This window comes from Gopherus evgoodei, chromosome 4, assembly GCF_007399415.2.
Source record: "Gopherus evgoodei ecotype Sinaloan lineage chromosome 4, rGopEvg1_v1.p, whole genome shotgun sequence".
Classification (NCBI taxonomy): Eukaryota; Metazoa; Chordata; order Testudines; family Testudinidae; genus Gopherus; species Gopherus evgoodei.
Window position 1 is genome coordinate 31,663,208 of NC_044325.1, and position 15,125 is coordinate 31,678,332.

The 15,125-nt window shown below is 43.7% G+C and overlaps 1 protein-coding gene across 4 annotated transcripts in view; it reads left to right on the forward strand.

Moving 5' to 3' along the window:
* Positions 1–6,652: 6,652 nt before the first annotated feature.
* Positions 6,653–15,125, forward strand: part of ITPK1 (inositol-tetrakisphosphate 1-kinase) — a 244,742-nt gene continuing 236,269 nt past the window's right edge. Inside the window, exons 1-2 of one of the 4 annotated variants that reach the window (XM_030558874.1) lie at positions 6,653–6,672; positions 7,359–7,617. In XM_030558874.1, coding sequence (XP_030414734.1) covers positions 7,523–7,617 — 95 coding nt within the window. In that variant the 5' untranslated portion in view covers positions 6,653–6,672; positions 7,359–7,522. The other 3 variants (XM_030558873.1, XM_030558875.1, XR_003999941.1) reach the window with 3 other exon arrangements.

Below are 15,125 nucleotides of genomic sequence, written 5' to 3' on the forward strand. Positions count from 1 at the left end.
CTGTCTCTCCCTTGCACTTTGGGGTATGAAAAGGGGCTCACAGTATCCTGTGTTCTCTACAGGCTTCAGGACAGGGTTAGGTTGGGATGTTGTACATCAAGGATGGGCAACCTTTGGCACGCGGCCCACCAAGGTAAGGCCCCTGGTGGGTCGGGCCGGTTTATTTACCTGCTGTGTCCACAGGTTCGGCCGATCACAGCTCCCAATGGCTGCGGTTCGCTGCTCCAGGCCAATGGGGCTGTGGGAAGCGGCGCAGGCCGAGGGATGTGCTGACCACCCTTCTTGGCTACATCTGGCTACATCGTAGGCAGTGTCTCCCGAGGCACCTCCAGATCAGTCTGAGGATGTCTATAAGATCTGAAGACATCTTGGCTGTTGCTCCTGGTCAAGGGCTGTGGTTACCTATGTGGTTTTCAAAGACATATTTGCCTCATTGTGGGCAGTAGGCAATCAAATCTGGGGGTTTTGTGGTGGCCTCTCCGGCAAAAATCCAGTTCAGCTCCTCATAGTAGCTCATGTACTGACAGCATTACCAGATGTCTTGTTTTTTGTCTTTGGCACATGAACCTTATAGTGATATCACTCATTCTGTAGTGTCTATGCCTCTTCCAAAATGAACGAATTAGAACACGATTAGATGCCAGATAAAATCATTTGTAAGTGGAAGCAAGGGAGTTTATGTTGAAAAAACTAGATATACCCTCCCAAAAAACAGAAAAAAAACAAACACTCAAACCCTTCCCTGTATGGACATGGTCTACAAGTTGTACCAATTTAACTATTTCAGCTAAATAAATAAATAAATAAATAAATAAATCACCCCATAACCAAAAATAATTAAATCAGTACAAAAACAGTGTAGACCCAATATGCAGCATGTGTCACTTGGGTTCTTCAGAGCTTGAGAGGAAACTGTAATGTCTCAAGGCAAAAGTAGATCCACGAGTGGTGCCATTTTAGCTAGACTGGTGTAGCAAATCCACCCCTCCTCCCAGAGCATCTCTGCCTTTCTTTGGACTTAAAAATAAACATCTGCAATATAAAGCCTAGGGGTTACACAGGCTGTGGTCCCTCAAAGATTTTTCAGCGAAACTAGAGACCCACTTCCACCCCTAAGAAATGATTGCCATCCATTTGTATTTTCAAGGCAGTCTTCTCAAGGAATGGGCTCAGAAAGTTACTCTTTGTTTTTAGACAAGGGCTGAGAGTCTCCCTCAGATTTCTTAGTTTCACAAATTAGGAAGAATGGTGGCTTTCAGAAGCCAGCTACAAATTCATTGGTCCCAGTCCTATTCCACTAGACCCTTTGTGACTTGAAAATAAGTAAAAATTGACATTTTATTTTATTCTAGCAGTTGTATGAAATAAAAGGTCTTTTAAATAACATAAAATAATAATGAAAAAGCAAGACTATTAGCAATGAAGATCATGCCAACGCCTTCTTTCCATGCATTACAAAAGAACATGTTATGGCCTTTGCCTGTTGCTAAGGGATAGTTGAGAAAAAAATTCTTAATTTAACAGGCCAAACTCTGCCACGGTGCATTTGAATACATGCCTATTGAAATGAATGGTGATGCACCTACTTATTCCTGGGTTAATTTCAATGGCATTTCAGCCACTTTCACCACACATGGATTTGAGCCAATAAGTGCAGAACTGGCATGTGCTCATGTATTTGTTGAATGTGATAGGAGGAGTGGCAGGACTAAGGATCCACAGCTAGTTTGCTTACCTGTTAGTTAACCCTCAGGCAGTCTAACAAGTGCAGAGGGGACCGACTAAGTCACCTGGTTGGCCAAACTGCCCAATTGGCAGACCTGTTCTTAAGACCAGCAGCAAGTGCTGGTTGCTCAAAGTGTTCACCTGCCACTGTGTTAGCTTCTGCTCCTGCCTTGTTCTAGCTTGGATCCTGTCCTGCTCCTGCCTTCTCTGACTCCAGGGAACTTGGTTTGGACCCAATTCTTGACTCTGGTTTGCCCCTGGGCTCTGGCATTCAGCCCAATTGTGGTTCTGACCCTTGGTTCCATTTCCTGGTGCCTAACTCCTGCTCTGGCCACTAGGTCTGAGCCGTAAGAAGGAGAGTGGTTGGAAGGTTCCAGTTACATAAAAAAAACCTAACTGAATTATAGCCAGAGTCAAGATGAAAGGGAAGATTGTTGTGATTTCCTCAAGAGGCCATGATTTTAATTGTCCCAAGCTCTTAGTCAGCATGAAGCACCTCATAATCCACACCTCACAGCAGTGGGCCAAGAGCAAGTCAACCTGATATTAAAATGTGTTCCCAGTCAGGAACTGGATACACATTATCTAGGGGCTCCATCTGGCCTCAGGTGCGGCAGTGTTGCCTGAACTGGCTCTGCAAGGTAAACAGAGTGTTGTAATGTATTTAGCAACTGATAATGCAGCAATGTACAGAGGAGGAAACAAATTCCTTGGCTATGAAGTTATTGAATGATTAGATCCAGGGAACAGGCAATTTACAAGGAAGGGATTTCCCAGGTTTATCATTCCCATGATTAAATCACTGAATGGACTTACGTCACACAATTTAATTCCTATTATTAGGAATCGTCCTCCCATGTACCTGTGAAGTAATCTCCAAACAGAAAAGAAAGCAAAACAAAGAATGAAGTGTAAATAGTGACAAGAAATTGTATTTTTTATTATTCTTCAGATACTTTACTACCAAATGAAGTACTTATTATAAGTAGTGACTAATTCCAATAGTAAGCACTAGACCAGACCCTAAAATGTTATGAGTAACATAGACAAAGTTTGAGTACACCGTATGATTTTGTTGTTGTCGTCGTCATTGACAATGTTTTTTAAAAATTACAGTACAGTGAATATGGGTAATTTCCTAAACTGAATTACACACCATTCAACAACCAGTTAAGCAATAAGAGTTAGTACTATGAATCCATTTTCTTTGTATTCTTTCAAATCTCATGCAATCCTAAATGCAAACTCTGACTAGGACTCTTAGATATATGCAAAGGTTAAATGCTTCTCCAGAGATCTCCCCTAGCCCGCAACCCTTTTCTCTTTATCCCCTCGTGCTTGTTCAGCACTAGCCTCTTCTTTTTCCCTTCACACAATCTTGTCCATTGGTGCAAGAGTTCTATAGCTCCTTTGCTTCTGTTTTTATAGGGACTGGAAATGCTCAGCACCTCTGAAAACCAGGCCTCTGATGTCTGGAACAAAGTTCTTGTACCTTTCTGCCTCATCAGTTCTCCATCTGTTTTCCGAATCGGAATGAAAAGCTTACATTTCTCATGGTAAGGAAATTCCCAAAACAATTCTATTGGGAAAATTTACACATTTTGTTTCAGTAACGTTGAATCATTTTGTTTCAAAACATTCTAATATATAATTTAATACACAAATACCATACTAGCAGAAAATGAATAAATTGAAACAAAACATCGTGGCATTATCAAAGAGAAACAAGAAACTAGAAATGTCTTGTTTTGATTTTTTTCCTGTTGACAATTTCACCAAAATGGAGGTTTCCACAAAATGTTTTGATTTCAGTTAAACTGCATTTTCCAAAACTAAACTGTTCTGCTGAAAAAATGTTGACCAACTCTATTTATAACCATTAATTAACTTTGCCAAATGCTTGGGGATATCATTTGCATGAAAGATGTTCTTAAAAAATAGAAGTTGTAGAATGTTAAGGGAGTGGAAGAACACTTCAGATTGCTGACTTATAGCTGAGTGAAAGGGATATACTCTCATTCTCCTTTTGCAGTATTTGAGGTAGAAATATTATTATAATATACATTTTTCAAAAGTGCAAGCAGAGGGTATTTCCACCCTGCTCTCGATATTCACACCCTGCATAAGGTCAAACATCTCCTTTGTTTACGGTTTGTTGGATTTGGACTTTATCATTGGCATTAACAGCAGCAGATCGTAAAACAGCCTGTGCTACTCCTGGGGGAATTCTGTGTCACTGCGCAATGCAGAATTTTGCAGAAATTAATGTTGAGTGTGCAGAATTTCCTCCCCCCCCAACAGAAATGGGCTGCAGAGATGTTGGCTGTCATGAGGGGCCACCACTAGACCCCGCAGAGCACAGTTTACAAATAGAAGACAAGGCTAGGAAGGAAAAGGGGGGGTTCCCAGCACGCCCTGATGGAAGGAGGCAGTGGTGCAAGTTGAGGACCCAGCATTAGGCTGTTTCTCCTTTTGGATCCTTGGTCTCTGTGGGATAAAGGGTATGAGTGTCTGAGCCATGGGAGGATGCGGCTGAACTGTGGGAGGAGGGGGTGTGAGTTTATGGGCTGGGTGTGTGTGGCTGGGCTCTGGGGGGTAGGTGGTGTAAGTGTCTGGCCCCCCAGCTGGACTCTGTGGGGGAGGGGGCAGAGAAACAGGAATTGGGTTGTCACAGGGGTTTCTTTAACATTACTCCTGAGGGAAATTTTCTGTGTGTCTATATTGTTACAGACATACTTGCTGAGAGGTGTTTTGAAATAAATTACCAGTTGAAACTGGCATGATTATATAGTGTTATTTTGACAAATACATTTGCAGAATTTTAAATTTTTTGGTGCAGAATGTCCCCAGTTGTATTGTGCTTACAACCCAGCCCAAGCCAGGCACAGTTTCAGTTTCCTAAGACCTTTTCATTTCTACCTCTTGTTCCCTCTGAATGGAGTTTCATACCTACTTTTCTTCTAGCCTGGTGCAGTTAATAAGCCATGCTCATTATGGCTGCAATGAATCAGCAGAGTTTACTCAACAACTTTATATATGCAGAGTCCTCTAAATCTGGTTATACAGAGCATGTCACCAGAAAAGGGTTGTAGATCCTGCAAACTTGTTACAGAAAGAAAACAATTTTTATAAAAGCTGTTACACAAATATCTGTAGTATCATGTTTTCCATCCTCAGTGACAAAAAGGTGTTTTTTGCTTTAGATTTTTTTTTCAGATTAAGGAACAAAATAAAGAGGGAAACTTTGTATTTGCTCTGTGAGAGCTCACTGTGATTCAATCTGAAATATTCTGCATCTGAATTAAAATACAAAATGACAGGTGTCTCTATATTTAAAGGTGCGGAACATAGAAAAAGAATGACAACTAAAACTGGTTGGCAAATTATTTTTTCCCTCTGCCAACATATTTAAATAAAAAAAGGTTTTTGTCAAACATTTTCTTCAACATTGTTCAGGTTTTTGTTGACCACTGAAAAATTTGGGGTCTTTGATTTTATTTTCAATGAAAACTCATTTTTTAAAACTCTTTTTTGTTTCTAAAAAATTCCTGTTTAGTCCAAAAATAATTTGTTGTGTTAAAAAAATAAAATTAAAAAAAGGCAGCTTTTCTGACCAGCTCAATTGACAACTTCTCTTCCTAAGGGCTCTAGGACTTAGTGAGGTGGGAGGGTCCCAAAGTTCAGGCTGCAACCCAAGTTCAAATGTCTACACCACAATGAAGAAGATCCTTAGCCGGAGGCAGGGGGCTCAAGCCAGCTACAGGTTTTTAATTGCACTGTAGACATACCCTTCATGTTACATACACCATACTTGCAATGACATGCACACTGAACGATCCCTGCACCCACTATTGATTTCAGTGGGGGGTCTTGGCAGGCATAAACCCACACAGAGCTCCATTGCAGCATTGGGGCCTTAGCTACTACTGCATTGAGAAAACTGGTATAAGAGACAGCATTCAAACTGAAGAGGTGATAGGAGGGCTTTTCCTGCCTCTACTGAGGCTTGTTCCTATATTTGTCTAACTTCAGTCTGTTCTCAGGCCCCCCACAACACTCCCAAAATTAATCAAGTACCTCCTATGACTTGTGTTACACAGGAGGTCAGACTAGACAACCATTTTGGCCCAATAATCTATGAAAATCTTAGATGGTGCTGCATTCAGGGAGGGTTTAACTGGAAATACAACATTGAATAGAATAAAAGGGGGGAGACTGTGATGCTCTTAATCTCCAGTCTTGTCTGAAATCACTTTAAGTACAGGGAATAGTATCTTCCTGGTTTAAAAGGAAATATATGTGATGTCCATGTTTTCTTCTTCTTTCAAATGGCAAATCTTGGGAGCAGGGCAGGGGCAAGAAGATGAGGCAGGGGATCAGCTGAAAGGGACATCTCAGGTTTTTCATTTCTAATCCAAATCAGGTATTGGTGAGTGACTGGGTGAATCATCCCTCTCAGCCCTACTGCTCAGTGGTCTTTGCTGGGGTAGCTTGTATCCCTGGCTCGTAAAGATTGAATAACTCTGATCTGTATTTCTGAAGAAGAGCAGGATTTTGCCCTTCAGATAGATGCCTGCAGTTGCACTGAATGGAAAGGTAGTAAAGGCAGCTTTTCTGGGTTTTGTGTGTGAACGGGACTCCCTACCCCCCAGTCCTCTTCTCTCCCCTCCCCCGGGCTTCACATCCTCCCCTTTTACAAACGACTCCTCGTTTACCACTGGAAAACCACACTTTTCAAACCCCATTCTCCACCAGGCCCCAGGGGAGAACACTAGCCTGGCAGGACCAGCCCTGAAAGCGGGGGAGGGTGCGTGTGCTGTGTCTTTGAGGCGCTGCAGCCCAGTGCTGCCCCCTGCAGGTCCAGCCGCAGCAGTTTTTCCCTGCCCGCCTCCTTGCCAGGGTCAGTCTGGGCAAGTTGCTGCTGCGCGGCAGAGACGCGGGGACTAGGTAGGGCAGCCGGGTGCCGGCCGGCCCGGGCTGCTGCTTGCAAGCTCTCCTTCGGGCAGGAGGCGCAGCAGCCTGGCGCAGCCCCCGGGAGGGTGTGTCCTTGCTCGCCCACCCTCCTGCTCTGGGGGCGGAGGGAGGAGGAACCAGCAGCGGCAGGAGGAAGTGGAGGCGGCTCGGAATAGCGGGCAAATGGAGACGTGAGAGGCAGCAGCAGCAGCAGGGGAAGGAAGCGAGCTGGTCTCAGGATCCCTGGGCGTGCAGCCCGACGGCCACTGGGGCTCGCCTCGGCAGCCTGGGGCAGAGCCTTGCTCGGGGCTCCGCTGCTGCCTGGGGGGTGCTGCCTGCTCGGAGAGCCGCGGCGTTGTGCCTGCTCTGCGCCCTGCTCCATTGGCTCACAGAGGAGGATTTCAGAAGGTAGAAGCTTCCCCTCCACCAGAGGCACCTTCCCTCCCAGCCTCTTCGCTTTCCCTTTCCTGGGAAGGCCTGCAAGGGGATTGCAGGCAAGTTACTGCTGCTGAGAGAGCCTGCCCGAGCCAGCCAAGCACGGGGTCTGTCTGGGGAATATTGCTAGCGGCTTCCAAGACAGCATCTGATTTTGTTGTTGTTGTAAGTCTCTGCTTTAAAACCTAAGTGCTTATGAAATATTAAAGCCCCTCCCCTGGATTTTTCTGTTTTGCCTATCTCAGAGTTCCTTGCACCCCAAGGACTGAATGACATCCCTCTAGAGACTTCTTTTTTGGGGCGGAGGAAGGCACCTGAGTACCAAGCTGCTGCATCTTGTGTACAAGGCTTTTCTTTTTCCTCCTTTAAAAATAACCCTCGCCCCCACTCCGCTGGAGGGTAAGGGAAGATGCAGACCTTTCTGAAAGGGAAAAGAGTTGGTTATTGGTTGAGTGAAAAGAAGATCAAGAAGCTGAATTTTCAGGCCTTTGCAGAGCTCTGCAGGTAAGGAACAAATCCTGGCAAGCTATAATCGGGGGCGGGGGGAGGGAAGAGGATCAACCTCCTCTGTCTCATTATAACTTGACAGTATGTTTTTTTTCCCCCTCTCCAAAGTCCATTTGACATTATGGGCCATCAGCCACATCTCTGGTTATCAAATTAACATGCAATTATAATATAGTATTGCTTAAGAGAAGGATGACTGCTGCTTGGAAATCGAGTCATAAATTTTAACAGCCTGGATCTAGGATTGTCATGGAATCAATGCCTGGCATGGTGGTGATGTGAAAGCATGCGATTGACTTGGGTTTCGTTGTGGGCAGGGACAAAAAAGAAGTTTGGTAGCTAGGCTGCATTAAGTTGACCTTTACTGTTGTAAAAAGGTTTTCTTTAATGTTGTTTGTTATTTCCTCTACATTGCATACAAGGAGTAAGAAATCTTAAACTGTCCATGGTGTCAGTTTCCCCTGGGCTGGAAGTAGCCTGGCAGAATGGAACTGATACGCAGGCATCCATGTACCATTCTTTTGGGGAAGAGAGAGGAGCGGTGTACATTGACAGTCTTCTTGGCAGACTGCATGCATGACTTCCACCCCCTACCTATTCAGTATCCCTTGACCCCAAACCTGGTTCTCTGGATCTAGATCTGAAGTCTCTCTGCTTCCCTTTTTCATATGCATGGTACTGGTGCCATGGCTTTTACTATAGTATGTTGCAAACTTCTGAGAAACTGGAGTTTGAATTGTGGTTTTGTGTGTGTGGTGCGGATGAGACATAGTCATGCTCTGTGACTTGCGTACATTTCTATTTGTACATCGCTCCTTGAGCTCTCCTGTTTTCATGATAAAGTAATCCAAATCAGACTTTTTAAAGAATTTGGTGGGATTCAAAAGAGGAGCATGATGGCTCCTGTTTAATAAATTCCAAGTGGGTGGCTGGTTAATTTTCTGGGTGTCATACAACAAAATATTGGGGTTTTAGCATGTTTTCAGTCCCTGTGTAAGGTTTTAATTTCCCAGGGATGTTTAGAGGATTTCTGCATTAGTGTAAATGCCTGTATTCACCTCCATTGGTGGGATGTTAGACTTTTTACTACAGGTTACTCTTTTATTTTTACAACTAATATTACATGTAGTTGCAAGTACACATGCTATATTGCTTAATAGAATTTGTTAATAATTTGATTCTATGAGTGAACTAAGAGTAAATGTCAGATAAGAGTTTTCAACTAACTGGCAAATGAGAATGATCAGAGTTCATTATTAGACTTTCCAATTTTAAAATAACTCTCTTATTTAACTACTGTTCCTAAATCCACTCCGTTTACACACACACTTCTAAAATTTGGTGTCATCTACTATGAAATGCATATTATTAAGGGTCTTCTATTTTCTTAAAGTTGTTTGGCCAACGTCACTTATGATTAAGGAACTTTCATCACAGATTCTTTCTGAAAAGATGAAGTGCAAAATGGAAAAGCAGTTTAACTAAATGACAGAAAAGTGGCATATCAGTTTGTGTTCCGATCATTCTGTATTGTATTAAAATTCACAGAAATAAGATTTTGGGTAAATTTACTGTATGTAAATAGATCGCAAGTTCCAATTTAATGTATAATTTCACTTTTTGGTCATGCAAACAAACTGCTTAATGATGACTGATGCTGGGGCTTAGACGTGCCTAACTGACTTTCTGGTTCGTTTTGGTGCTGTACGTTTTTTCCTGTGCTCACAAAAAGGATCTGATGGCTGGTGTACACCAGATTTCATAACCTAAAACTAACAGGGCTATTATGTTAGACTCTAGTCTAAACAAACATAGAGTCTACTCTTATTTCTTAGTGCTTAGTATCCAGCATTCTGAGTCCTCTGTGTAGGAATCCAAGTTTCTTTGCCCCCTGTTCCCCTCAAACCTTTTTGTTTCTCTTTCTGACTGACTTGTGAGTTGTTTCGTTTTTCCCATATAGCACACTTGTGTTACTGTATTACGTAACACTGCTCTATAATTTCCACACTTACTGCAAAATTATGTTAATGGGTGTTATTGGCACTGAAGTGCAAATAGGTCCGGAGTCTGAGTATAGCTGCTGAAAGGTGGTTTAGAGTATGGCTAGAGGCTGTATGAGGACGGGGGGATAGCTCAGGGTGCAGGGAGGGAGTAGTGAGGGGCTGTGTGCGGACGGGGGGTAGCTCAGGGTGCAGACAGGGAGGAGGTAGCTAGGGGTTGTGTGTGGACGGGGGGGTAGCTCAGAGTGAAGGAAGAGGGGTAGCTAGTGGCTGTGTGCCAGGAGGGCTCCCCTGCGGTCCCTGTTCCCTGAGGGCTCTGCCAGCCATGGATCCGGGTCTCTCACCACAAGGCAGCTCTTACTGCATGCGTGAGCAAAGAGCGCTGGGAGCTGAGGAGCAGCTTCAACCCCCTGCACCAGCAGGAGACGAGAGAATGCTGCGGCTTCCTGCTCCATGGCACCAGCTAGAGCAGCAGCTGTCCCTCTAGCTTCCCACCTCTGCTGGCCAGGAGGCAGGGAGAGAAGGAGGTGGAGGGAGGGTTGGAACTGCTCCAGGACTGCCCTGCTCTTGCACTGTAGTTGCAGGCGGGGTGGGAGTCCTCCCAGCTCTATGCATGGGTTCAGGTGTTCTGTCCTGTGGGGAGCACCGATGCTCAGGGCTCCAGAATTCAGCCGTGCTGCTCCCAGCTTCAACCAGGCAGGGAGCGCCAGGGACTGGAGCTTCAACCCCACAGCTACTGGCTCGCAGGAGGTGCTGAGGCTCGGACTCTGGGTTTTAGCCATAGGACCCCGTGGAACCCCTGTTGAGAACTGCTTGTGTAGTGTATATGTAGGCCTTATACTTTAGCTCACCAGTTAGATTGTAACATAATAGGTTTAAATCATCATCATCATCTTTGTAACAATGATCCTGCTCATCAAAATCCAAAGGGTTCCATATGGAGTGAAATTGATCCAGAGAGAAACAGCTTCTGGCCTTCATTATTCTTCAGTATGGCCCAAACTTATTTAAAAAAAAAATCTTCAAGATGCTATGGACATAATTAGTAAGGAGACTTTCACTAGGAAATTGACATTTTTAACATGGCTTTTCTAGACTGAAGAAAGAAACGCTTGTTGTTACACATTTTAAAAGATATACTCTTATTGCTTAGCACCCAAATGTCCAGCAGAGGTAAGGCCTCTTTAAAATATTTTTTAGCCTGACAGCACTCTGTCAAAGGAACCCTCTCCCAACTCCCCCGCCCCCCAAACCATAGATAGTCTAATAGACTGAGCAAAGGTATGGGACCCAGAGTTCTTTGGCACAGTCCATTGGAACATACCATTTGCAAGGGCAAGCATACAGTGCTCCACCTTCTCCTAACCTCCATCCCGGCCCCACCTGCCCCAAATTCTTTTGTTTACCAGCTGGAGCGGGAGGGGTTCAGTGCCACAAGGGAATGCATGGAGAACAGGACCAGGATGAGTGTGCAGAACTGGTGTGTGTTTGGGAAATAGTGGAAGGAGGTTCCTTGTTGAACAGGAGGAACAAGAACCTGCAAGGGCTATAATAAAAGGGGGAGACATCCCAGTTCCCTGAGGGCTTTCAAGTTACCAATTCAGAGGTCAGCATGAATCAAGTGCTATTCTTAACTATGCGGCATGAGATCAATAAAGATCAAACCATCATTTCAGCTTGTCCCTCCTGGGGTGAAATTCAGCACCTTTGTGTGAGTTGACCCTGCATCCAAGCTCTAGATCTCTCTGCACCAATGACTCAGTTAAATGTGCAGTTACGACCAGAAAAGTGGCACCGTCTCACTTTATAGATCAGATCCCAAGGGCCTTCAAAGTCAGCTGCCAATTTTACTGATCTCAATAAACTGACTACCTGTTACCTCTGCAGAGCCAACGTGGCTATGGGAAAGCAAGCTGGATTCTATTTTGACTCAGTTCACAGGAATCGTTCATTCGATTCCAAATGCAGAACCACTGCTACTGGGGCTCCTACATGAGCCAAGAACACAGCTTGTCTTTCATCTACCAGAGGAGGAATAAACACCTCTTAACTTGCAAGATGAGGAAATGGAACCTGAAGTTACAGCAACCTCAAAAATGGAAGCCTAAAACTGTCATTTTGAGAGACACTCTTAAGAGAGCCACCACACACTTTAGTATGTTTTCCTCTGCTGTAAAATGGGGACACTACTACATCTCTACCTCAATATGCTGCTGTCCTCAGGAGCCAAAAAATCTTACCGTGTTATAGGTGAAACCATGTTATATTGAACTTACTTTGATCCTCCAGAGTGTGCAGCACCCCTCCCCCCACCCCCTGGAGCAGTGCTTTACTGCGTTATATCCAAATTCGTGTTTTATCGGGGTAGAGGTGTACTTAGAATGCTATGAATACTAGCTAAAGTTTGTATAGTACTTTGAAGCTATCAGGCACTATAAAGGTGCTAGCTATTACATCTGATCAGGTAGAGGGCAAAATGCCTTCTGAATAAAACTAAGTTCCAGCCACACAAATGGAACCATTATTGTGGATTACTGGTTTTATGAATGAAAAATAAAGGGGATAAGAAGAAATATGTACCAATAAAAGAGTGCTTGTTTCACATAGCGAGAGACTGGATGCATCCAAGCCAGGTGCTTATTTTTTCTACATCTGCATTTAAGATGCCTTGCTCCACTGTTTCATTGGGATATGTTCAGTGTCATCTTAAAGGAAATTGTCAAGTTTTCAGATGAACAGCATATTATCTGGACTGTATCACAGAACGTACAGTATCAATCTTCATTCTCCTAATGTGCAGTTCAAACACTTAACTTTCCGGGGTTTTCTTGTAACTACACCAACCCTAAAATATCACCTCAGATCAAATCTCTGTTTCAGAGATTACTGCTTACATTTAAACCCTCCCCAAAGTCAAGAGTGTTGATTTCTGAATTAGTAAGGAGCTAACAAAATTGGATGCAGAGATGCAGGAATTAACATATGCACATACTAGGAACTACTTTTCAGGAACCTTTTGCAATATAAAGAGGCGAGATTTGTTATCATCCCAAATCAAACTGCTCTGTGGAAAAAAGATGTACCAGGAAAAGGACTCTTGGCTCCTAAATCTAACTTAAGTTACTATTAGTCCACTAAACACAGGCATGTAATGAAAATATTGATTATTTGAGACACTCCCGCAGCCCAGTGGCTGTGCTCTGTGATCCCAGGGAGTAGTTAGGATCCGAGAATGAAGCAAACACACTGCAAACTTTCTTTGGGGGTGGAGGAAAATGACTCTTCACTTCCCTGTGGCCAGTGTTCACAGCGGTTTTAAGAGGCAGAACACCTCCATCTCTCCATGGCTAGAAGAAAGGTCACTCCTGCGGGAAGAAGGAGCACTCCACCCCCATGCCCCCAAAAGGTCATCAGTAGTTCACTCCTACCTTCAGTATAATTTCTAACACCTGACAGCTTGCAGCTATTCGTGAGAATTGCAGACAAAGAAGCTTTACTCCCTGCTATTGTCAATTGACTTCTCGTGATATAATATTGCACACCAGTGTAGGTAACAATTGGAGCTATTGACCAGCATGCCTATGTTTAATTTTTATAGTTTCTACATAGGGTGACCAGATGTCCCCATTTTATAGGGACACTCCCGATATTTGGGGCTTTTTCTTATGTAGGTGCCAATTACCCCCCCACCCCTCACCCGATTTTTCACACTTACTATCTGGTCACCCAATTTCTACAGTCTGTAAAGCCAGCTGGCACAAGCCATGCATTTAACAAAAATCTAGTTTTTTGTGGGGAGCTGAGGTTAAAGAAAATCCCAAGTTCTTCCTGGAAAAACATGAAGTATACTTAATGGTTTGCTATACAAAGAATATGCTTAATTTAATATTCTCAAATCAAAATTATTCCTGAATGTCTGTATCAAATCTCATATTTGACCTCTTGTGCTTAGTCTAGTAAACACAAATAAAAGTTCAGAACAGAAAAAAACAAACACACCTATCTATAGCTCTAACAGTAGTGTTTAACCCTGTTTTATGATCCTGGTTTGCTTAGACTGGTAGCTTATAAAATGCTACTACGGAGGTTTAACTGCACAAAGGGCAGCTCAATTCCACAGATCGCAGAAACCAAGCTGTAAGAACTGGAGAGAAAGGGTAATTGTGGCTTAAGAAAACACAATGAGCCAAGTGGACTTGCACAGATCAGCTACCTGAGAAGAAAAAACAAAAAAAGGCACCACAGGTACAGCAGAGAAGGGGGGACGTGGGGGGGATACATATATGTGCAATGCTCTAACTGACCACTGTTATTCCTAGTCCCGTAGAAATATTCTTATTCTAAAGCAACAAAAACATGCTCGATGATCAGTGAAACCAGTTTCTATGGCCTTAAGTACAAGTGACACATGCACTGTGGGAGGACTTACTCAAACACTCAAGATAATGAAAAGAATGTCCCCTTTGTGTGGAATCTTAATAATGAAATCTTATCCATATGGTTTTCTATAGAAAAAAAGAAGTGTTCCTCCACTGAACCAATCCAGACACTGTCTACACAAATCAAAAATCCATAGTCTGGAACTGTTAGTTATTATTTGTATTACTGTAGCACCTAGAGGCTCCAAACAAGATCTAGTGCTATCATTTTTTCATATTTGTCAATCAGTGGCTGACTTGTCACGCAGACTTCTGTGAAGAAACCAAACTGCTTTTCTGCAAAGAAGGGGTTGTTGCAACTGGTGTTCAGCAAGTGGAGTTTCCCTCATTTCCATTTTCTCATGTTGGTAGAAACTGGCAGAAATTGATTCTCACAATTACTATGTGAGCAGCACAACTTCTCTCATTCACTTTCCTCTTTTGTGGAAAGAGAAGAGCAGCACCAGGCACTCCTAGGCCTGGTCTACACTACGTGTTTAAACCGATTTTAGCAGCGTTAAACCGATTTAACGCTGCACCCGTCCATACAACAAGGCCCTTTATATCGATATAAAGGGCTCTTTAAGTCGGTTTCTGTACTCCTCCCCGACGAGAGGAGTAGCGCTGAAATGGGCATTACCATATCAGATTAGGGTTAGTGTGGCCGCAAATCGACGGTATTGGCCTCCGGGCGGTATCCCACAGTGCACCATTGTGACCGTTCTGGACAGCAATCTGAACTCGGATGCAGTGGCCAGGTAGACAGGAAAAGCCCCGCGGACTTTTGAATTTCATTTCCTGTTTGCCCAGCGTGGAGCTCTGATCAGCACAGGTGGCAATGCAGTCTCAAATCCAAAAAGAGCTCCAGCATGGACCGTACAGGAGATACTGGATCTGATCGCTGTATAGGGAGACAAATCTGTTCTATCAGAGCTCTGTTACAGAAGACAAAATGCCAAAGCATTTGAAAAAAATCTCCAGGCTATGATACAGAGTCCACATCACAGTGCTGCATGACAAGCGTAACGGAAAGTCAAAGAATCAAATGGACGCTCATGGAGGGAGGGAGCGGTTACTGAGGACTCCA